This window comes from Grampus griseus (genome assembly GCF_964374135.1).
Source record: "Grampus griseus genome assembly, chromosome: 5".
Lineage (NCBI taxonomy): Eukaryota > Metazoa > Chordata > Mammalia > Artiodactyla > Delphinidae > Grampus > Grampus griseus.
Window position 1 is genome coordinate 72,644,427 of NC_138998.1, and position 23,206 is coordinate 72,667,632.

Genomic DNA, 23,206 nt, shown 5'->3' on the forward strand with positions numbered 1-23,206 from the left:
AGCTGCTCTGATCTCTGCCCTTCCTGAAACTTAGTTGTTAACTTTCCTTGGATTCTGTAATGTATCCCAGCATCTTTCTAATATCTTGCCCCACTCCCCCACCCCCAGCCTTTTGCTCCCTGCTTAAAAATGTCACAGTCAGAACAAAACATTTGGAATTTATCTTGTTTCTAGAGGTTTTGGTCTAATGAGGTGACAGTGACAATGCTATGCCACACCCTCATCCAAACAAACATAATTTCATCTCCTTAGGATATCTACCGCTTCTACTCTTGTTTTACTCTATTTTCTGCAAAGCGGCTGCTGACATTTTAACCAGATCACTCACTACTCTGATTAAAACTCTTCAATGGCTTTCCAATGTTCTCAGAATAAAATCTAAAATCTTTGGTGCCCCATGTTCTTACAATACAATCTGAAATTCTTAGTAAGTCCTTCTTGCAGTTCCTTGCCCAAACTCCTTCTGTCTTAGGACCATCAGTACATGCTAGTCCCAGTCTGGAGCCCTTTTCTCCCTACCCTGAGCCTCATTTTGGGGGTCTTGGTGGAAGTATCACCTTCTCAGGGGCCTTACTTCTCTCCAATCTAAATTAGGTATCCTTGTTATTTATTTTTTTAACTGCATTGACTCTTTTCCTTCATAGCTATTACAGCTTGTAATTCCATATTCATTTTGGTAACTTTGGGCAATGTCTGTCTCCCCCACAAGACCCTGAGTGCCTTAAGGGGCAGGGACTGTCTCTGTTTTGCTCCATGCGATAGCCCCAGAGCCTAGCACAGAAACCAGCATACAGTAGGTACCCAAGTATTAGACGGATGATTAAATAGGAAGAGACGGGAGTGGCTGGCGATGGTTGAGATTTAAGATAAGAAGCTGAAATTGCGTGCTAGTGGTAGAAAAGGAATGAGATACATTTACTTTAAAGAGAAAAATCAACATAACTTGACGACAGGGTGTGGGGAAGGAGATAATGCTTTCCCAGCCAAAAGTGCCACCTGACTCAGAGAGGAAGAAACTAAATTTTCAAACCGGGGTGACTAATGGTTAGGTTTGGGGAAATATGATACTTACATTGGTTTTAGACATACTGGTTGGAGCTAAGCAAGGGACATCGAAGGGGGAAGTGTTCAGAAAGTTGCAGGGTAGAGCTGGAGCTCCAGCGGGCCAGAAGCATAAAAGAGAAACTCAGAGCTGGTTGTTCACAGAAGTGGGAACTGAAGCATCTAAGACAATTCATATGTTGTGGAGAGGAAGATTTACCTCGCTTTAAGCGACAGCTACACCAAGGGGACAGGTACAGGGCACACCCCGTGCATTGGAAAGTGCCACAAAGTGCTTCGTACACGAAGACATAGAAATCTAGACAGGTGAAGTGATCTGCTCAAGGTCACACAGCAAGTCAGTGACAAAGCATTCCAATCTATGTTTCCTGACTTGTAAGGTCCAGTTTTCTTTGCATGAATACACAGAAACTTCCTGAATTTTCAGACACGCCTGCTTTATAGTGGACACTCCATACCAGTTCCTGATAGTCAAGGCAGGCAAATAAAAGGCAGAATTTCATTTCCTTAGTTTATTAATGACGACAATGAACTGTCAGGCTGTGTATGAATTATAACAAGTAGAAACCTAGTTCGGAACACGAGTTGTACACACCCCAGAACATCTCCATTTAGACTCTTGCTCCTTTTATGTTAATTCAACAGAAGCTCTAAAGCTTTGGTAGAGAAAGTCAATAACAGCCTCATTTAAGTGGAAAGTATTTGCCTTCCACTCTTCTGCTATGTCTTAAATCTTGTCTCCACCTTGTAAGCAAACTTCTTTTTCCCTTTATTTATAGAAAAAAACACTTCTTCCTTCCCATTTCATTCAGAAGGAACTCTCTTCAGTGCATTCAAAGCTTCTCCCCACAACAGCAGGGATGTTCAGATACTGATAAGTTGCAAAGTGCTTTCAAAAAATCCCATCCTCTTTCCTCTCCCCCCCCCACTCTCAAATAAATAAATAAATGGGTATTTGGACAGTGATGACAGCACAGTGTCAGGGTCACTAAAACAGATATGCAACCTAAAGGGATGAGGTGAGAGAGGTGGAGAAAAATAAGTGAAAAACCAGGAGGGTGAGATTGTTGAGCTCAGCTTTAGAAACAGTGTCAGCATCTTCCATCCTTTGATCCTATGCTATATGAAACACGCACGACAATAATAAGAGTATATCTCTCCTCCAGTGTAGCGACTTGGAGTAAGGAGCTAGACTTGTAATTTAAACCGAAAGTGGAAGTAGAGCTCACCATCTTCACAAAGCCCTTAGTCTGAATCCGAGGCCTAATCCTCAGTGAGACTTGAGTCTCATAGGGTCATTCCCAAAGCTCCTTGAGGACAAGGGAGCTTCTAGTCCGCCCTTCAAAACTGGGCTGGGCTGGAGGCCTTGGCTTTCACAGCCCCTCCGCCCCACCCGTGAACTGAAGGGAGAACAGCCTGAAGTAGCCTTCAGATCGCAAGTCTGAAGCAGAGGGACCAACACCAGAAGTCAATTCCTCCCTGCTCCCTCTTGTCCTGGTGGAGCCTCAGCTCTGGCTGTTACTTTACTGCCCCTTCGACTTCCTGTGAGACTCCTGGTTGCCTCCAACTCAGGCATTCATCAGCTTCCACCAACCATGTGCAACTTTCTGTTCAGCTTCCTGGGGTAGCACCCACAGCAAGTTTTTCTTACAAGCAACCAGCTACGGAAAGACAGGCATCCAGGAAGAAGTCAGTCCCAAAACAAAAATGCTCTGGGCTTTAGTTCACAGAGCTGCCAGCCCTCAGAGCAGTGATCCTGACCAGTGTTTTACACACAGGTCAGGAAGTACAGCAACTTAAAGAATATGACAAACATATACTCGGTCCCAGCAAAAACTTTTCCCATCAAAACACACATTAAAAAAGGGTGTGTGTGTGTGTGTGTGTGTGTGTGTGTGTGTGTGTGTGTGTGTGTGTGTGTGTGTGTGTGTGTGTGTTAAAGTTAGTAATAAGAAAAGGATGAGTGAACATATGAATATCATCAGGCTAAAGAGTTAAGTGCATAATTGGCATAAAGGCTCTTGTTATCCCAAGAATACGGGAACATTCGCGCTCACATCCACAAACTGCCAAGTTGTCTGACACCACTAACAGCAAGAAGCTTTTTCCTCAACTTTGACAAAAGAAACTAACGCAAGAGATCAGCCACCAGGGAGGGTCCCAGCTGTGCTCCAGGAGTGGAGGGAGAGCACGGAGTTGGGCCAGGCTTCTACTCAGAACCACACTGACCACCTAACAGAGGACACAGTGGCAAGAGACCCACTGATAAAATGGTGGATGGGGTTTCTGTCCTCAGTTTAGGATGGTGTCAGGAACTTGCCTGAGCTTGAAAGATCAAACCTGCACCAGAGCTATGTTGACTGAAAGGGACCTGATCACCTAAGAGGAGGCCAACAGCCCCTCTGACTGAATAAATGCTCCTTAAACAACAGAGCTGTAGCGTCACTTATGCTAGAAATGGGCCTGGTCTAAGTATCAGTTCTGTTCTTCGTGTCAAGTCCCCCAGGGTAGATAAAGAAAGTCAGCCTGTGACATCATCTATGCCTAGAATATTTCAAACAAGGAAGTCATCACTGCCTCCTTGAGGTCTCTGAAAATTCTAAGGTAGCAATAACGCTGTTTTTATGGCCTCAAAAACACCTAAATAAGAATGCCCATGATGTAGTCCCATTCTCTGCTGCTTCTCCTCAGGGCAGTCTGACCCTATTCCAGGACTGGGAGAGAGAAAACTCCAACCTCCTGTTTCAGCAGCAAAGGAGAAGTGAGTTCGCTGAGAAAGGCCTGGCTCAGAAGCTCCAGAATTACAACAAAATAAAACTGGAAATGATACTTGAGATGCAGCTGAAACCAGATCTGGTCCAAGTGGAGAAGGCCATGGATGTCGGAAGAACTGGGTCTCCCTGTCCATTTTCCTGACAGAGGCACTAGAAGCTTCACTTAGGGACCCATGTGTCAGTTCTGATGGAAATACTTGGTACCTATAAATTGTCACAACAGACTGGACCCCACCAACCTAAATAAGGTTGACTGTACATGGACATTAGACAGGTCGTAAAAATTAATAATGATGATGATAATTAAAAAAAAAAAAAGTGGGGAAAGTCCTTAAAAAGGTGGCTCAGTTCTGCACTATGTGTGACCCTAGCCCCTAGGAAGAGCGCTTTACGTGCTTTCTTCAGGTGGTCTCCAGGATGGCGGCCTCCAGGGCCAAGGCCTCGGTGGGTTCTTCCTCAGAGTCTGACATGTAGGACTCCAGGCTCTGCTTGGCCAGCAACTCCCGCCGGGCCTGCAGCCGCTCACAGCGGGGACAGCTTCCAGACTTGAAACAAGCTTTATGGTAACACGCTTTACACTCTATTCAAGTTGGGAAGGGGAGAGAGAAAAGAACAATTTGTATTATCTCGAACTGGAAGCAAGTCGCTGCCGTAACCCTTCTCACACCACGGCTTGGTGCACCTGTGGGGAAACACAGGGAGCTGCTGAACCAAACCAAACTCTTACTAATAGGGGTGGCTGATGGGAAATAAATGAGCCTTGTGTTCTGTCTTGTTTGCCCACCCCACCGGGCACCAGCCCTCACCTTCACAGGTCCGGCACTTATGGAGCTCAAAGGGAAAGATGATGTCATCCGCATTCTGACAGAACTCACAGATGAAGCCCTTGGCTTGGCAAAGCTGGAGAGGAAAGACACAGGCAGCAAAATGAGGCAAAGCACACCACAGGAACTGGCCAAGAGGGTGAACACAAGCGAGGGGAGGAGCAAGATATAAATAAGTCTTGAGGGACTCGAACGTGTTCTCCCACCTTCAGGAAAGAGACCCAGGCTGGACTTAGCATGATAGCCAAACTGGGGCCAGGGCTGGGCAGTGTTGCCGGGCAGTGTTAGACAAAGCTTTAAGGTGAAGACAAGAGAGGCATGAGTTTGAGAAACTCCAGCCGTGAGAGTGGTTCTCAAAGAAGAGATGAAAAGAAGGAAGGAACGATGCCACAAAGGGCTTCCTAAAGTCAAAATTCCAGCCTGGGTAATGATTTTATTTTGAAATAGGAAACACAACCAATTAAGGTAAAATGTAAAGGCAAGTACAGTTCTCCAAAATAACACCCAGCCTTGAGTCAGGTTACGGTGAAGTCTTTCCAATGCCCCCTGCTACATGGGACCTCTACATATGCCCCATTTTAAGCTCTAATTCTGGGACTGTTACAGGAACACAAACTGGACATATTCTAAGATGGGAAATTCTAAATATGGAATTTATGAATTTCTGGTATGTTGGATACATCAAGAACAATGATAACTTGCATCTACAGAATACTTAAGTTTACACAATGCTTTCACATAAATTATTTCATCAGTCCTCAAAAATACTGAGAGGAAAGGACAGTGGGTATTAATCATTATCTCCATTTTAGAGATAAGAAAATTGAGGCTTACCTCAGAGAGGGCAAAGTATTTCCTTTGATCACAGTGATTGAAAATGATAAAGCCAAGACCCAGTCCCTCTCCAGAATCTAATCCAGGGTCCTCCTCTCACATCATGACAATTCTTTAGTGAAGGCCTGCTTAGTCCTGCCCGTTTCCCAGGAGAAATGCCAGTACCAGATCGTCTTCTAATTCTAGGTTCCTTAGAGCTGGATGATTTAGCTGTTCAGCAACCCAGGGAAGAGCAATCCTGTACAGTATTTCTCACAGTGTTGACAAGCCAATTCAACTTCCTGGAACTAAATGCCAAGAACCCTGGATGCACGCTACTCTCGGTGTCCCGAAGCAAGGGCCCAGCAGCATGTTAAAGTGAGAGTTTCTTACCATGCATCGCTCTACGTGGGCAGCCCCCGCCCTGGTGAGGTCAGCAAGCCGGGGCCCCAGCTCTCCCTTCCTGGCTGCAGTCAGGTCATTCAGCGAGTACAGGTGGAGATCCTCTGTCAGGTGGCCTGGAACTGTGTCAAAGGAGTCCAGAAGCCTGCAGGAAATGAGGGGAAGTGGGTGGGAGCGGAGAACGAACACTGTGTGTGGCACATCAGGGCAGAAGGATTTCTATCCAGAAGCAGGACAGGGAAGAAAAGCGTCCTAGGCAGAGTAATGAGGGTGGGTAACATTCAGCCAGCCCAGGCCACCTCAACCCTCCATACCACCAGGTGTCTGGAGGGCAGAAGTGACTTTTAGGCCCTTCTGTAGTGATGCATGTCAGCCTGCAAAGAGTGGTGGGCCTGCCCTGGGTAGAATAGCCAGATCTCCCCTTCCAGAGAGAGGGACACAGACACAGTTACTGCTGTAGGCTTCTCATTGACCATTTCTGGAATTTTCTGCAAGATCCCCCTACTCTCCTGCTTCACATAACAAGGGCCAAATGCTGGGACATGTTTCTTTCAGAGACATTAGCTCAGCCAGAGGCCTCTGGCCTCCACACAAGACTTACTCTTTGGCCAGTCGGCACGTCTTGAACATGTTCTTCATGTGACACAGCTGGACCCGCAGCAGCTGAAGAGAACGGCATTGTGGTGGTAGGTGGGGAGTCAGAGGGGTGTAAAGAGGAGAGAAACCACCGTTAGAAAGGCCAGTACCTTTAAACCCTGCGTGTCTGGAGGCTTTGCACGAGGCAGCCAGAGCCAGACTGTTCTCTATACCTGTAGCTCAACAACTCGCTTCAAAGGCACCCCCAGTCAGGGCAGGGCCCTCTGCTAGGTCAGTCTGCCCAGATCACATACACAGCTGGGAGCTGCTGAGAAGTCCAGAATCTGAACTTCCAACCCGACACCCCATTCTCCGTTCAGTAATATTTTCAGGGAAGGGAGAAATTCTGCTTTTGCCATCGTTATCTATAGCTTTCAAGCTGCCTTGCCAGGTTCGAGACTCTAACTAGACAGATACCTCGAAAATGGCATGAAGAAGTATGTAGAGAAAGTGAGAATGATGAGATGGTCACAGCGCTACCATAGCGACAAAGAGGAGTGTGGTGATATTGGGCAACCTCTATGAACAGAGGGTAATCTACGACGTGACCTTTTCAAGGGTCTTACCCGGACTTGATTGAGCAGCTTGACCTTCCTATAGAGGGCACTGTTGATGTCCTGCACATTGAAGAGAGGATCGTTCCAGATCTTAATGAGCAGGTCCTTGGAGAAATTGCTGACGTAGTACTTGCTGAAGTCCCACTTGCGCAGAACTCGGCTGGGGATAACCATCTGGGCATTCTCGTGGCAGCACTGACAGAAGTACTTGCCCAAGTACTCGCAGTACCGCAGCCGCTTGATGTAATCTGAAAAAGACGGAAAGTCAGAAGGTCAGAGATGGCTTTCCCATCTATAAGCTGGTGAGGCAGCCCTGCTGTTCCTTTTGAAAGAGGAGGAAGGGATGGCCAGTGGGCTCCAGCCACCTCTGTTTGAGCTCCCAAAGCTGCCAGAAACCGACATAGTGGGGCCTGTGGTTTCTGTGTCCCAGCCTGGAGGCCGCTGAGGAAACAAGTGCTGCCACAGTTGGTAAGATCCAGCCTCCAAGGACCTGGCTGAGGGTACACAAGGTTCTCCAGTACACAATCCTGGTAATGGGCTCCTAGAAATCATTTCCCTCTGATTACCAGCACTGTTGCCTAGTAGTACCCCTTTCCGTCCTCCAGGCCTCTTCTTTCCCTTTCCCCAGTTCTGCTCTGTCACCTCCTCTTACTACTTCTCTGACCAGCTCCCTCACCCAGGTGTGTGACAGGGTAAAGCCCTTGGAGGCAGCAGGGGAGGCCAGAGAAGACGCTCACCAGGGTCACTCCGGATGCCACATCCTGCACAGCGGTAATTCTGCTTGGCCACAGCGATTTTCCTCCTGAGGAAACGGGAAGGAGAGGGGATTGGCAGATACCAGCTGCATGAGGTCTCTGAGACGTAAAGGATGGGGATACAAATACAGGGCTCCCATAAGGATGGGAAGAGAGGGGAATTCACCTATTTTTTTAGAGTTGGACAAAATGAACCTATTGGGAGAACCAATTTAAACCAAGGATTGTAAGGTTAGAATTTAGGTCTAGGCAGTGACTCTCCCCAGTAATGAACCACACTTTCTGTACAAATGTAAGAAGTGAGAAATAGTAAAGAGGAGAGCACAAAAGGAAAGAAAAGCATCCATCCATCTTGAGGAAAAAAAAAAAAAAGCTCATAAAACTATTGGGAGGAAAGCAATAGGTTGGGAGGCCAGTGATAAAAGAGCTCATTTCTGGGGCTTCCCTGGTGGCACAGTGGTTGAGAGTCCGCCTGCTGATGCAGGGGACATGGGTTCGTGCCCCGGTCCGGGAAGATCCCACATGCCGCAGAGCGGCTGGGCCCGTGAGCCATGGCCGCTGAGCCTGCGCGTCCGGAGCCTGTGCTCCGCAACGGGAGAGGCCACAACAGTGAAAAGCCCACGTACCGCCAAAAAAAAAAAGACCTCATTTCTGGTTAGCTCTGGGAAGGAATGGAAGGACTAAGAGTAAAACTCGCAGACAAGGGACTTCCCTGGTGGTCAAGTGGGTAAGACTCTGTGCTCCCAATGCAGGGGGCCCAGGTTCAATCCCTGGTCGGGGAACTAGATCCCACATGCATGCCGCAACTAAGAGTCCGCATACTGCAACTAAGACTCGGCGCAGTCAAAATAAATAAATGAATAAATATTAAAAAAAAAAAACTCGCAGGCAAGTAGGTAACTCTCTCCCTCTGCCTTTTAGAATTGTATGGGAGGTACAGCAGCAGGTAGGGACAATAGGGTGAAGAGAAGGCTCTGACAATCCAAAGAGAATGTATCTGTTTGTCAAAGGGCACGGCCACTGACTACTCACGTTGGGGCTGGATGAACATTAAAAATTATCTGAGGCCGGGGTGGGGCCCACTCCAGGTTGCCTCGAACACGAATACGTAGCTTGTAGATGTCAGCATGCTGCCCGTCATCTGGTGAGATGGGCAGTGAGTCAGGGATGGGCAGGAGCTGCAGGAGAAAAGCACAGGGTGAACCACCACGGACAATCTGGGGGAATACATATGCCTGACCCTTCTGGCCATGGCAGAAGCATAATTAATGAAAGCCGTTTCAGGAACACCATAAGCAAGGGCTTCAGGGAACCTTGGCCCTCGAAATAAATGATAAGGCACCAGGCTACTAGAAGTGAGGGTCTTGGGCTCCAAGAATCAAAAGGAACAGAAACGGCCTCCCAGTGGGGTGGCACCCCTTGATAATGCTGTCCCTGAACCCAGCCCGGGACCCTTGGTGTGCCAGGGTGCTTCATGCCTTATTCAACTGCAGAGCAAAGAAGAACCTGAATAGTTCACTTTTCCAGTGTCTCAAGGTGGTCACAACACAGGAGTGCTGCCCCCGGATCTAGTGAGCAGTCATGTGGAATAAGGACACTGGAGGAGCCGTTATCTCCTATCCTGACGATGGCTAGGGGAAACCTAGGCAAGCGTGCACGCATTCCTTCATTTATCCGACATACATTTGTAATGAATGGCTTCTAAAAGTAAGGAGGGAAACATGGAGGCTCATTCTAAACTGGAGACGTGTAATAAAGGAGAACAATATCAGAAAGGCTCACAGCCTCCTGGGGCTCGACGCTGGGTGGAGAAAAAGACTTGAAGAATCTACCTTCTGAGGGGCATCGTGCTCTGGAACAAGCCACTCTAGCTCTGAGGCGGCTGGGAGCTGCATCCCCTCAAACTGCTTCAGGAGCCCCATGGCCACTGCCTCAGCAGACGTGGAGTGTAGGAAGCAGTGAGAGCTGAAACAGAGAGTCAAGGAAGACTGAGCATAGAGAGAAGACAGGAGGATGGGAGCCCTAACTTCAGGACCCGATACCATACACAGTGATTTATGGACTGAGAGAACACTCACAGCACCCCCAGTCCACTCAGCTTCCTTTCTCATCATCCTCAGACATGTGAGTATAGAGCAAATTACACAGGTCCACACATAGTTTTAAGACTTAGGCTCAAATCCCACTTACTAGCATTCATGGCACTGCTGGTTAAGAATTCTGTCAAATCCTTTCTCTAAACTTCACTTTCTTTTTTTTTTTAAGTAATTAATTAATTAATTAATTAATTAATTTATTTATTTGTTGGCTGCGTCGGGTCTTCGTTGCTGCATGCGGGCTTTCTCTAGTTGCAGCAAGTGGGGGTTACTCTTCGTCGCGGTGCGCGGGCTTCTCATCGCAGTGGCTTCTCTTGTTGTGGAGCATGGGCTCTAGGTGCGCGGGCTTCAGTAGTTATGGCTCACGAGCTCTAGAGCACAGGCTTAGTAGTTGTGGTGCACGGGCTTAGTTGCTCCGCGGCATGTGGGATCTTCTCGGACCAGGGCTCGAACCCATGTCCCCTGCATTGGCAGGCGGATTCTTAGCCACTGCGCCACCAGGGAAGCCCTAAACTTCACTTTCTTTAATTGCAAAATGGAGATGACAACACCTGTTTACAAAATAGAGTGAGTCAAACTGCTTTGTGGACTATGAAGACTATTGTCACTCCCGCATGAACTACTATTTCCTCTAGTTGAGTCTACGTGGAACCTGTTCAATCTGATTTCATAATCAGAAATCATGATCACTGTTCTCTCTTTTGAGAACTGATCTTCTGGGAGCCTCTGGTATAATCAGAGTTAGCAGAGAAGAAATAATCCACACTGCGAGCTTTGCCTCCACCGGAGCCCAGCCTGTTTGATCCCATGATCTTCTGCTCTCTTCCCTGGACTCACCACCATCAGGCAGGCCTGTCACATTAAACTTGCCTCTTTGTGAATTCAGATGGCTTCATCCCATGGCCTTCCCATCCATATGCCAAGACCTGGGTTTGTTTCTCGACATATCCCAAAGTTTTATTTAAAAAAAAAAAAAAGTACTTACAAGGACTGGGAGGAAACACATGATTTGTTGTTTGAGGGTGTGCTCCTTCTGATGTCAGCATCTAAATGCAAACAAGAGTTAAGGGGAGCAGGAAATGGAAAGGGAGGAGGTAAGGGATAATAATGGAAAGCAGTCCAAGCTATTGACAGCTAAGCACTCAGGGCAGCAGCTAGGTGCTACATTCTATGCAGGATACGGAGCAGAGTCCAGGTGAAGCTTTACATCCAATTTATAGTTTGGCTCTGTTCAAGTCACAACAGACTGAATTGGTGACATTATGCATAGCATTGAGAAGGTCAAAGTGGCTACAACTCCAGGTGGAAACACAAATTCACATTTAGTGCAAAGCAGTGAAGGAGAAAATGAAGCATCCTAAGGCAAACAGGGACACACTCTCTACCAAGCAGCAACAAATGACTCCAATTTCTCTCATTCTCTAAATCTCAAGTGCTCTTAAATGATAAACTCTCAGAGTCAAGAACTCTATCTAGCTCTTTGTTTTATACCAGAATCAGTACCTAACACAGAATTTAGGTCACAGAGGTTACTCATTAAATGTATGTGGAATTGAAACTTTGCTTCTAACATCTGACCACTATTGCTATTAACCACTGAATGTGAGAAGTCTTCCATGTCCTTAACAAAGTTTCACGGAAAGACTCCCTTCCTGTCCGGTGGCACAGAGGAAAAAAAGAACTTCTCTATGGTTTGGCAACTCCCTGAAGATGCCTGGTAAACAACAAATTTTCATGGAGCTATTCAACATGATCTTTACTAAAGAACTCTCAAACATAATTTTAGGAACCTACGGCAGACTTTCCAAAGTCTATTCCCAAGAAAGAATTTTGAAAAGGATTTCTAATAATGATATGCCTAAATCGCTAGAGACCTCATCTACCCAAATAATTTTAATGGGGAGAATGTGAAACATAACAGTCATGTTCAAGAAAAGCAGATACTGCCTATTCAAGTCATGAAAACAAGACTGTTCTGATAAGTCTCATCCCTCACTTCCTTTGATGCCTAGTGAAAGACCTTTTCCTAATTAAACCTACACAATGATCAATCTACTGCATTTAAGCCCCTCAATAGAGCGCTAAGCTTACATGGCATCATTCTGCAGTTGGCCATGAGTAGCTCAATTGTTCTTCATGTTTCCTCTGTATACCTATACGTTTGTATGTACCACTAGATTATAATATCTCGGTGTGAGGAAATGAGATCGTGTCTAATTCTTCTGTTTGGCCCTGAAATACTTAACACAGTGCTCTGTATAACAGCATATTCTCAAATAATATTCCTGAAAAATCAATGTCTTCAAAGCTATAAACACAAATAAGAGAAAAGAATTGAAATCTCTCAGTTTTCATATGCTCTCTAAGCATAGAAAAACTTAAGATAGCAACAAAATCTTTGACTAGCAAATAACAAATCCTACTTCATTTAACAAAGAAGTTCATGTATATCATATACTCTGTCTGAATTTGTGCCACTCAAATCCAGTTCCCAATACACTGGCTAGCTCTGTATTCCATTCTAAATAGTGCTAGAAGAGAAGAAAAAACTCTAGGCAATAGTAGACCTTCACAGACCATTGGGTTTGCAACGTTGATTTGAGTAACACTAAACTGCCTTGGATCATATGTAAGTCTTGCCTTGTCCTTAAAATCCTCAAAGAGCTTTGTACATAATAGGTTTCCAAAAAATATTTCCTAAATAAAAAATTGTCTAAAAGCAAAAGGCAAATTTCAGCCTGTTTACGAGTGATAGAAAAGGAAAAACCAGACAAAAATCTTAGACAGATATCTTGAATAAAGAGCTAACCAACATGGTTACTTGAGGGCCAGGCTACGAAAGAAAACATGGCACGCCAGAGAGGAGAGGCGGTTGACAATTCATGGTTGCTGAAAACCGCTGTCTTCATTAAAACTATTCAGCAGTTCTTCAGCCTCACAGAAAGGAAGCCTTCTTTTCTTTGAGAGAAAAAATAACACTCTCTCCTCTTTGGAAAATAAAGTCAAGTCACACTTTATCATGTTTCTTCTTTTTTACCAGAGGTGCAGTGATGTCCTGGCTAATCATGAATATTTCCAAGAGTGCAGAAGACTACACGGGTTTGGAAGCGAGGATCTTACCCCAAGAGCGGAGAGGGAGAGGCAGCGCCTGATATCAAAAGGGACATGACACCTGTCACTGGTCAGTACCATGAAGGCCTCGTGGGTACTAGGCCTTTCTGTTGTATCCTGCTCACTCTCTAGTCAGTACAAGCAGATGATTAGGTTAATGTGGTTGGAACACTAGTTGAGGATCTGGATAAAAGTAGACCAGGGTCTAGGATAATTAAGGAGTAAAGAGACAGAAGAAAGCTACTCAACTGAATGGATTAAACATACCCCAAATGAGAGCACTTGAGAAAGAAGTCTGAGAAGCACTCCTTCCAAATAGAAGTTAACATAATTATGAAACTTTTTATCAATTCTTTAACAAGAACCGATTTCAAATGCGCCTGATGCTTTAGATAGGATAAAGCTATTACTACTGACTGGAAAAAGTTCAAAAATATAAAGACAAACAACAACAAAAATAATGACAGGTTGTAAGAAGAATTTTTGCATGTCCAGATACCGGTATTGGGATGATCAAGGAAGAACTGGTTAAAACCTTGGTACCCTAGCAAAATCTGCACATTTTTAAACAAAATAAGTGAGGCACAAGAATAGCGTCAACTTCAGAATCTACTGGCCAATCTGATGTTGCTTTGCAGCCTGTTTTCCTTTTAGCACATAAAGGGATACCCAACACATCCAGAAATCCAACTCTAATGGATGTTCTGTAACTGCTGACTCAAGAGGAAACACTTTAAAATGGAGAGCCACAATTACTCTTGCCTTAGAAGGAGAAAACAACTTATTAAAAGAGGGAAGGTGGGGAGGAGCAACAGATTACCCAAAATATAGTTCATGAACTTTCCTCTTTATGTATTGTGCCAGTTTTCAATTTATTGCCTTTCAGCTCCCAACCTGCCCTTCTTTTTGTCTGCTCTGTGATAATGGAGCTGGACTTGAAAACACTGATCTTTTGCCAGCTGGCACAATGTTCACCTTCGGCAGTAGAGGGCGCTGGAGGGACACTGGAGGAGGAAGGGGTTTCTCTGGCTGCTGGTGCGCTCCCGTAAGAGGACTCCTGTGGTGCAAGTGACTTTCCCCAGGGTAAGCATGGCTTCAGGAGGCTTTGCAGCAGGGCGCCACTGATGGTACTTTTCATAAGTGGCTTCCCTTGGACCCCTGGGAAAGCTTCCGAGCCGGTGCTGCAGGCCTGGCCCCTCCCATGAACCACTTCCCCCAGCACCCCTTGAGTTCTGAGGCACAGCACCCCCTGGGGGCAGCCTCCTCCTGCACCCCAGAGAATGGTTTCCTGAAAAGGGCTGTTGCCATGGCACCCCTCATGGACAACATGCCCGGACATTCTCTCAGGGCAGTTCTGCACCTTCAGAAAACTCCACCATCCAGTGAGCAAGGAGGTCTGGATCGCAGCCTCGGGGTATGGCCTTCTTCTACCTTTGTTCCTCCCCTGGGGGCTCTATCTCAGCCCTAGGGATGGTGACTGCTGCCTATATCTGCTATTCCTGTATTCCTTAGAGTTCTCTTTACTCCTTATGAGCCAGTCTCCCATTACTTCAATCCCCCATCAGAGTTAATAATTCTTTATATTAAATTTTCCCCATTCAAGTTATCATGTGGTTTCTGTCTCCTGACTGGACCCTGACTAGGTACATATATGCAGAGATTGAAATTCTAAAAGAAGGAGGATAAAGAAGAATTGATGAAGTTGTAGTGGAAAAGGATGAAGGGAGGAAAAAAACAACAACAAAATCCTAAAACCAAAGACGCTGAAAAGACTGTCTGGAATTGGGAGCCCATGAATGATATCATATCAATTTGGCAGACACCATCAGAAGATACAGATGAAGTGAAAGAAGGCAGACACAAAAGATCACATACTGTGTGACTGCATTTACATGAAATGTCCAGAAAAGACAAATCTATAGAGATATAAAGATTAGTGGTGGACTGGGACTTGGGGTGGGAATGTAAATTAACTATAAATGGGCGTGAGGGATCTGATGAAGATGTTCTGAAACTAGATTACGGTGATGGTTGACAACTTGGTAAATTTACTCAAATTTAGTGAGTTGTACACTTAAAGTGGGTAGATTTTGAAGTGTAATTATTCCTCAGTAAAATGGTTTTTTAAAAAGGGAATAGATGTTAACGAATACAAAGCTTTCTATGAATAAGCTATGATCACAAGTTTACACCCACTTTACTGTGAGGAGGAAGTAACTTTCAAAACTATTTCCTTCATAAACACTTCTGCTCCATAAGGTCTACTTGCTGAATTAGGATCTAAGAAAAATGATTACATTAAGCAAAGTATTACAATTATGCAGAGTATTTATCACAGATGATGTCTATACTACGATGCTTAAGTAATTTTTCCACGGGTGTTATGGATTCTGATAACCTTCCTCTGATAGAATCCCAAGAGATTCTTCAATAGCATATATTACTTAAGGTGATCAAAAAGAAAAGCATCTGTAAGCCTCTGGACATGATCAAGAAGACTGCTAATGAGAAGTATACCGACCCTTGTTAGAAGGAATTTGGTCCCCAGTAATAAACTTGATTAAAGACCAGAAACAAATGAAAAAGAACAGAAAGCAATAAAGAAACCTACAGTAGAGAAAGATGAATTGTAAATTATGCTTTCAGAGAAAAACAAATACCGTATGCTAACACATATATATGGAATCTAAAAAAAAAAAAAAAAAAAAGACACAGACCTACTAGAGAATGGACTTGAGGACACGGGGAGGCGGAAGGGTAAGCTGGGACAAAGTGAGAGAGTGGCATGGACATATATACACTACCAAATGTAAAACAGATAGCTAGTGGGAAGCAGCCAGTGCTTTGTGACCACCTAGAGGGGTGGGACAGGGAGGGTGGGAGGGAGGGAGACGCAAGAAGGAAGAGATATGGGGATATATGTATATGTATAACTGATTCACTTTGTTATAAAGCTGAAATTAACACACCATTGTAAAGCAATTATACTCAAATAAAGATGTTAAAAAAATTATGCTTTCATAATCGAGAATCTGTGTGTAGAAAGTCAAACAAGTCACTACTTTGGAGAGAGGGTTGTTCTGATTGCTTTCCCTCCAAGCCCTCAAAATGTGTTGGGATTGTGGATCATGAGAAAAAACAGTATTTTAGTTGAAAAATATTTCAAATTCTTGGTGTATAAAAAATGCTTTAAAGCTCCCAAAATGGGTGAAGAAAGGATGCTAGGAAGACCAAATAAAAGTATGCCTTATGGTTAAAGCAGACTGACGATTATGCTCTAACCAAGAAGTACCTGATAGTCAGTAAATGCACATGCAAACGATTCTGGTTGTAAACACATCAGAAACCAGCTTAAAAGTGACTTAGGGGAATTCCCTAGCAGTCCAGTGGTTAGGACTCAGCGCTTTCACTGCCTGGGTTCAATCCCCGGTCAGGGAACTAAGATCCCTCAAGCCATGTGGCATGGCCAAAAAAAAACCAAACTAAAAAAAAATGACTTATGATTGTTACTTCTCAAGCAAGAGAAGACTGTTAGAATAAATTACAACAGTTCAGGAATAAAAGGTACCTAATTACTTTTATTTCTCTAAATCTTAATTTAATCTTACACATGTAATTATTTCAAACTCTAGTGGCTGAAAATATTAACCGTTAAAATTAACTGTTAATTAAAATTTTAAATTAATAAAATAATTAACTATTAATCAAATTAATAAATGTCCTGAATTTTGTTGTTTGTGTGTTTTAAAGCCACTGTGAACAGAAAACTACTACTTTTAGTCAATTCCACCTACAGAAAGTCTACTTGCTTGGATCACAAAGCAGTTACTAAGACCAAACATTTGCAGCAATAAATCCTAATTGTATACAAAGTACCTAGAAGAGATAGCTTTCTGAAAGTTGGCTCTGCAAATTCAAAACTCTAAAGAGACTCTAAGCTTCATACCATTCTATCCGACTTTTGCTGTCTGAATGTGTGGCAGTATTTAGCTATAGGTTTGAACTGTAATTTCTTCACTTGACCACTCCTTTCTTAAACTGTCCACTATCTCCATCAGCCACAATGACCACTTAATCTAAAAGTATCACTGTAGAGAAGGATTAACAAGGATAATCTCAGTGAGGATTGCTGGGGTATTATGAGGAAGAAGAAAATGAGTATCTGAAAAAATGGTACAAATGAACTTACTTAAAAAAAAAAATAGAGCCACAGATCTAAAAAACAAACTTACGGTTACCAGGGGGGAAAGGCGAGGAGGGATAAATTGGGAGATTGGGATTGACATATACACAGTACTATACATAAAACAGATAGCTAATAAGGACCTACTGTATAGCACAGGGAACTCTACTCAGTACTCTGTAATGACCTGTATGGGAAAAGAATCTAAAAAAGAGTGGATATGTGTATATGTATAGCTGATTCACTTCGCTGTACAGTGGAAACTAACACTTTAAATCAACTATACTCCAATAAAAAATTTTTAATTAAAAAATAAAAAATAATAAAAGAAAGAAAGAAAACTAGTATCTAATTTGTTCCCAGTTAGCTTAAGTCCAGTTTTCCCCAGATAGTTCTCCAGACGCTATAGTCCTCATAACCCTGACAGGTATCACAGGTATGTACAAAAGCTGGTGCAAACATTCACACACATGCATGTATGAGCACACCCACGCTTCCAACACAGGCTACCTGAAAACAGCGAGGCCACTGATACTGAGAGTCCATTCTTTGACATGTGAGTCAGGTTAGATCCTTCACTACCATCTGTATAATAATGATTATAAAAGGGTGCCCTTTAGTATTCAGACAGGAAGTAAACTGATGAGAATGACAGTTCTATACCACATGTTCCTGGAATCAGGACTTGACTTTTGCTCCAAAAGATGGCACTGCTTTTAGAAACCTACATCCATAGTTAGGTTCTCATGTTGGCTTGGGAGACAGTTACTGCTGCCTCCCCAAACCAGCCTAGCCTTAAAGACCTCATAAGGCAGTGGTTATCAACCAGGGAGGATATTGTACCCACTGCAGATATTTGGCAATGTCTGAAGACATTTCTGGTTGTCACAACTGGGCAGAAGGGTGGTATGCTACTGGCATCTAGTGGGTAGAGAAGCCAGGAATGATGCTTAACACTGTACAATACACAAGACAGTCTATCACAGCAGAGAAATATCTGGCCTAGAGGTTGACAAGCCATGTCTAAGGTCTTTTCCTTTAAGGATTTCCGTCTGAACTGACTAGAGAGTTAGTTGATTAAACACCTCCTCTGGGGCCACAAATGCAGCACCAGTTTCCAATGGGAGTACACCTCATGCCACCCCCAGGCAGGCTATTTCAAATTTGGCTCCTTTCAGTCTGAACAACTCCCCCTGGCTCCTTGCTTTGCTGCAAGGAACAGACTTTATAGTCAAGTGGACTGTTCCACACTCAGTGAAGTAGCATGTTTTAGATTTACCTTATTATTACCCACATGAAATTCCAACTGCTGATCCTGAGAGAAAGGGCAGAGCCCTCCTATTTTCTTCTAATTTGGAGATCAAGTCAATCACAGACTGTGGTATAATAAAATATATATATATATATATATATTTGGTCTCTGTCCAGTTTCTGGCACAGAGTTCCTATAACCTTTGGAATTTCCTGAGTGATAAGAATGTCTGTTATTCATAATGAGCCCCTTTCCATTATATCCGAGCTTAAGTTAATGAAATGACTCATGGGGACACCCAGATAGCTTCAGGATGGCGTTGGCTGCCAGAAGAAAAAGCTATTTAGAAGATCAGACCTTTTAGCCCCACCTCAGGAACTCAGTTGCCACTGGCCAATGATTTAATCACTCATGCTTACTGAATGAACCTTGATAAAGATGAGGTTTGGAAGGGCTTCCTGGTTGGTGAACATATCGATGTACTGGGAGAGTGGCACACCCTGACTCCATGGAGACGGAGGTTCCTGTGCTCAGGATACTTTGGGACCTTGCCCTATGTACCTCCTCTTCATGTGACTACTCATTTGTATCCTTTATAATAAACTGTAATCATAAGTATAGCGCTTCCCTGAGTTCTGTGAGTCATTCTAGTGAATTATGAAACGTGAGCAGGGAGTTGTGGGAACCCCTGGGTTGGTAGTTGGCCAGGGAGAAGTACAGGCATCCTGGGAACCCCATTGGCAGCTGGCATCTGAAGAGGGAGCCATCTCGTGGGACTGAATCCTAAAGCTGTAGGGTCTGTGCTGACTCCAGGAATTAGTGTCAGAATTGAAATGTAGGACACTCATTTGGTGTCAGAGAACTGGAGAACTGTTGGAAAACCACATACAAAGGAAAAAATGGAGTTTTAAGTGACTATCATTGTTATAAATAGAAATCAGATGCATTGAGGAGAACACAGAAGGAAGACTTCCTGGAGACCTGGAAAAATATGTGTAAAAATTGTATTTCTGAATGGGGAAGAAACTCAGCTACCATACCTGGAGCTGAATGGGTTCTCGAGATTGGCGTAAACAGGAAATCAGAGACTCATGCAGTAAAAGATCTATTTACCATCATGTTACAATGGAAAACTAGACACAAGTCATCTCTATAAGAAAATTAGTCTTGCTTCCAGCCATGGGGGAAGAACTTACATCCCTGAACTGTCTGTTTGGTTTTCCATCTGTTCATTTGTTGATTGCACTGACAGGAAGTTGAAGAAATTTATGATTTTCAGGAATGGATTAACCCATTAATCATGGGTTAACCTGATTTAACACAACTGCCTTTCCAGATAAGAGCCCCTCCCCTTCTCTAAGAAGAAGCTCACAACAAGAGTGTGATTCTGCTATGCAAATTAGCGCTGGTAGGACAGAAAATAAAGCTCTACTTTGTAAACTTGATTTTTTTTTCCTTTTTGCTTTTTCCCTCCCAGTGACTCTTTCTGTCATTTTCTCTTTGGATTATAATAAAGCTCCTTTTAAACACTTCGAAACAATTTCAGTTGTGTTATAGGACACAAGAGAATAGAATTCTAATTTCATGTAGATGTGGGCTAACTCTGGACTGCTAGTAGGAGGAATTAGAGTGAGAATCTGAGAAAGGTGCAACTGAGGAAGAAGCATCATGGTGACATCAATAGCCATCCCACTCCAATGGAATACTTCCTTTTAGTGTTCTTTTCTGCTTAAATTTTAAATAGGCTTTGTTTTTAACAAGAGAAGTTATCTCTTACAACAGCCGACAACATACCATAATGAAGCATAATGAAGACCCCCTGCTTAGGGAAAGCTTCTCAGCCTATGATTCCAAATTAAAAGAAACAATTAATGAAAGTTCCCTTGCAAAGTGTTAATTCATACCTTGGATTTCAAATTCATCAACCTCATCAGCAGAGCCAGAGTCAGAGAACTGTGCTGAATCACGTGAACTGAACTGGGAGCTGCTGGAAGTGACCCGAAAGCCTGTTACATTAAAAAAAAAAAAAAAAGTAATAAATAGGACAGAAGAGGTCTCCTACTCTTTTTAGGGTCACAACAAAAGGGACCTGGTATGACTTGAACATAGAAGTAAATAGAACCTTGGCTGGGAGTTATCCTGGGGAAATGGAAACTAGCTCTTCTTGCTAGTTTCCCCTTCTTGATTGATCCCCTAAAAAGTTTCATGTGAGCAGAAAGTACCACTCCCTGGAAAGTGAATCTGGAACCAGTGGCCTTAGTTCTCCTCATATCAGAAACCTATTTTTTGGAAGATATTTCTGATATATATATATATATATATATATATATATATATATATATATATATTTTTGAAAATGGTAAATGCTAATTTTAATAACAAAAGTTGTACTAAATGTACATGAAAGTTAAATTAACACAGTATAGAAGAGAATAGCTTAAATAAGCTGGGATTCACATATTACAATAACAAAGTTATGACCAAATGAACTGAAGACATGAACAGTTCTCAAAATTCTCTTTTCGGCCTACTTCCAGAAGAAATAGCCAGGCTTTTTTCCTATGCATAGTTTTGAGCTTTGTCTATACCATATATAGTAGAAAAATAAATTCTTTAGCAACCTAGAAAGTTTATAAAACTCTTAAAGTTTAATTTTCTTTGCCAGACATGCCGATGTTAAACTGACAGCTATAAATTAAAGCTATATAAACAACAGGTATAATATAGAACAAGTTAAGAATACTACATTTACTAGATTTTTCTTTTTAAAAATTACTGTACTTTCTTAATTCCTGTGCTTTGCAATAGGAATAATAGGGACTTTGTTTTCTTAGAAAAGATAATAACATGTAAGAGTATAACACAAATAAGATAATTTATAATATACATGTAGAGGTAGGAAATGGATGAGCTCTAGGACTCTGGTCTGGTAGAAAAAAAGAAAAATTAGAACAACATAGAAAATCTTTCTGACAGCAGAGGAACCCTTGGCTTGTGTATAACATCTCACATGAACATACGAAGACAAAAAAGAAAGCCCACGAGGTACTAAGTCTTATCCCGAAGCCTGAAGAGGCAGGAACAGGCGTTCACAGCCTCACTCACTTCCATTCTCAGTCTCCTGGTACACAGGGAGCAGATTCCTGGTGCGGATCTGCTGGCGACGAAGGCGGATCTTCTGCTTCAGTTCCTGGATCTCCCTGTCACTGTCCTCCTCCCCTTCCTCCTCTTCTAGGCACTGGCTCATCATGTTGCACTTCATCAGCTCAATGGCAGCAATCAAGGATTCTGAGATGCTGAAGTGGGCATTTTCCTGGGGAAGAAGAGCGCCAAAAAGGGGACATCTCACTGATTATACTCTTGGAAAGTAGCTTCCAGAACGCGCATTACTTTCACTCAAAACACCCAGGGGAAATGCTCCTATAATGAAAGCTGATGGCCAGAAAACCTGTTGCATATTCTCTTTGCTCTCGTATCTGGCCATGCCTGGCCTTCCTGTCCCACTTTCCACATAAAAATATGACAGAGAAGAGGTCAGGTCTTTCCTAAAACCATACACTTATATACAAAGTATTAAGGCAAATGTGATGTCTCAAGATAAAGTGCTTTGTAAGCTATAAAATGCTACAGGGACATCATTTATCACATATCTGAGCCTTAGAACAAAATATAGAAGTTGATTCTGGAGACAGTCTTTACCTAAGGTTCCAGGGTCAAGGAAACAGTAATCATGTGACTAAAATTCAATGTTTCTCTGTCCAGGGTAGCTTCTAAGACAAAATCAGTAATATCTCTGGACTCAGTGAGGCGCATAGGCTCCCAGAAGAGCTTTCCAGAGACAGAACTTGTTGAGCTTATCTTTACTGTGACTTACCTGTATTGTAGTCTACACCCATGTTATTGCTGTGTACCCAAAACCTCTTTAGGACAAATGGCACTGGAGCCCTCAGACCAGATCTCCCAACTCATGGGCTTTTCAGTGGCTCCTTAGAGTCCTCACCTTTTCCAGGTCTGCACAGCTGCCAAAGTCTTGCTCAGACAGGTAGCTGATGAGGGACTGTCCCTCTGATGGTCTTCGGAACATGCCTTCTCCTGAGCACAGGTACTGACTGCCCTCTGTGGGAAAATGGAATGTGGATGTGAAAAGCCCTGCTTTGAAAAGCAAATCTTCTTTACAGACAAGCTTCTTTAAGAAGTCTGATGATTTTAACACTGAAGATGCTCCCAAGTCTTCCCGGATAACAGGTTGGAAAGATGTCTACCTTCTACAGGAATTTCTCTGAATCTCGGAATCCCAGAGCACTAAGCCCCTGGGTTAGAGAATGGTGGAATAAATGGAGAGAGCCTGGAGACAACCCTTTGACCACCTAAAGTTAAAGATGACATACTCGTCCTCCTACCCACAAACAAAGAAACCAAAAAACCTGTGCTGTGAGTCAGACAAGGAAAGAAATGGCTCTCCCTGTGGATGATTTCCATGTGGAGCCTATCTTCGGTAGTTAAGCCTAGACACTCAAAGGCCTCTTTTCAAGGTCTCTCTCACCCACTCAGAGAGCCATTCCAGCTGGCTCACCAGACATTCACGGTGATAACACCCATAGCACGAGACAGTGGGACCCCTAAGGCAGAGAGGAGCAAGAGAAATGGCAGGGTAGTGTGATTTCTGGCACAGGGGTTGAAAATAATGAAAGGGAGGGTGAGACTGTATGGTGTGTACCCTCCACAGAGCTAAGATGAGCTA

General features: G+C 43.5%; 1 protein-coding gene across 1 annotated transcript in view; it reads right to left on the reverse strand.

The window, feature by feature from the left end:
- Positions 1–2,979: 2,979 nt before the first annotated feature.
- RUBCN (rubicon autophagy regulator) overlaps positions 2,980–23,206 on the reverse strand; it is a 55,561-nt gene continuing 35,334 nt past the window's right edge. Inside the window, exons 10-22 of the mRNA XM_082654583.1 lie at positions 22,466–22,581; positions 21,571–21,778; positions 20,370–20,471; positions 17,724–17,798; positions 10,905–10,965; positions 9,656–9,788; positions 8,856–9,001; positions 7,806–7,870; positions 7,078–7,316; positions 6,477–6,538; positions 5,867–6,020; positions 4,643–4,736; positions 2,980–4,416 (exon numbers count right to left, since the gene is read on the reverse strand). Coding sequence (XP_082510709.1) covers positions 4,238–4,416; positions 4,643–4,736; positions 5,867–6,020; positions 6,477–6,538; positions 7,078–7,316; positions 7,806–7,870; positions 8,856–9,001; positions 9,656–9,788; positions 10,905–10,965; positions 17,724–17,798; positions 20,370–20,471; positions 21,571–21,778; positions 22,466–22,581 — 1,634 coding nt within the window. The 3' untranslated portion in view covers positions 2,980–4,237. The remainder of the gene's footprint in view (positions 4,417–4,642; positions 4,737–5,866; positions 6,021–6,476; positions 6,539–7,077; positions 7,317–7,805; positions 7,871–8,855; positions 9,002–9,655; positions 9,789–10,904; positions 10,966–17,723; positions 17,799–20,369; positions 20,472–21,570; positions 21,779–22,465; positions 22,582–23,206) is intronic.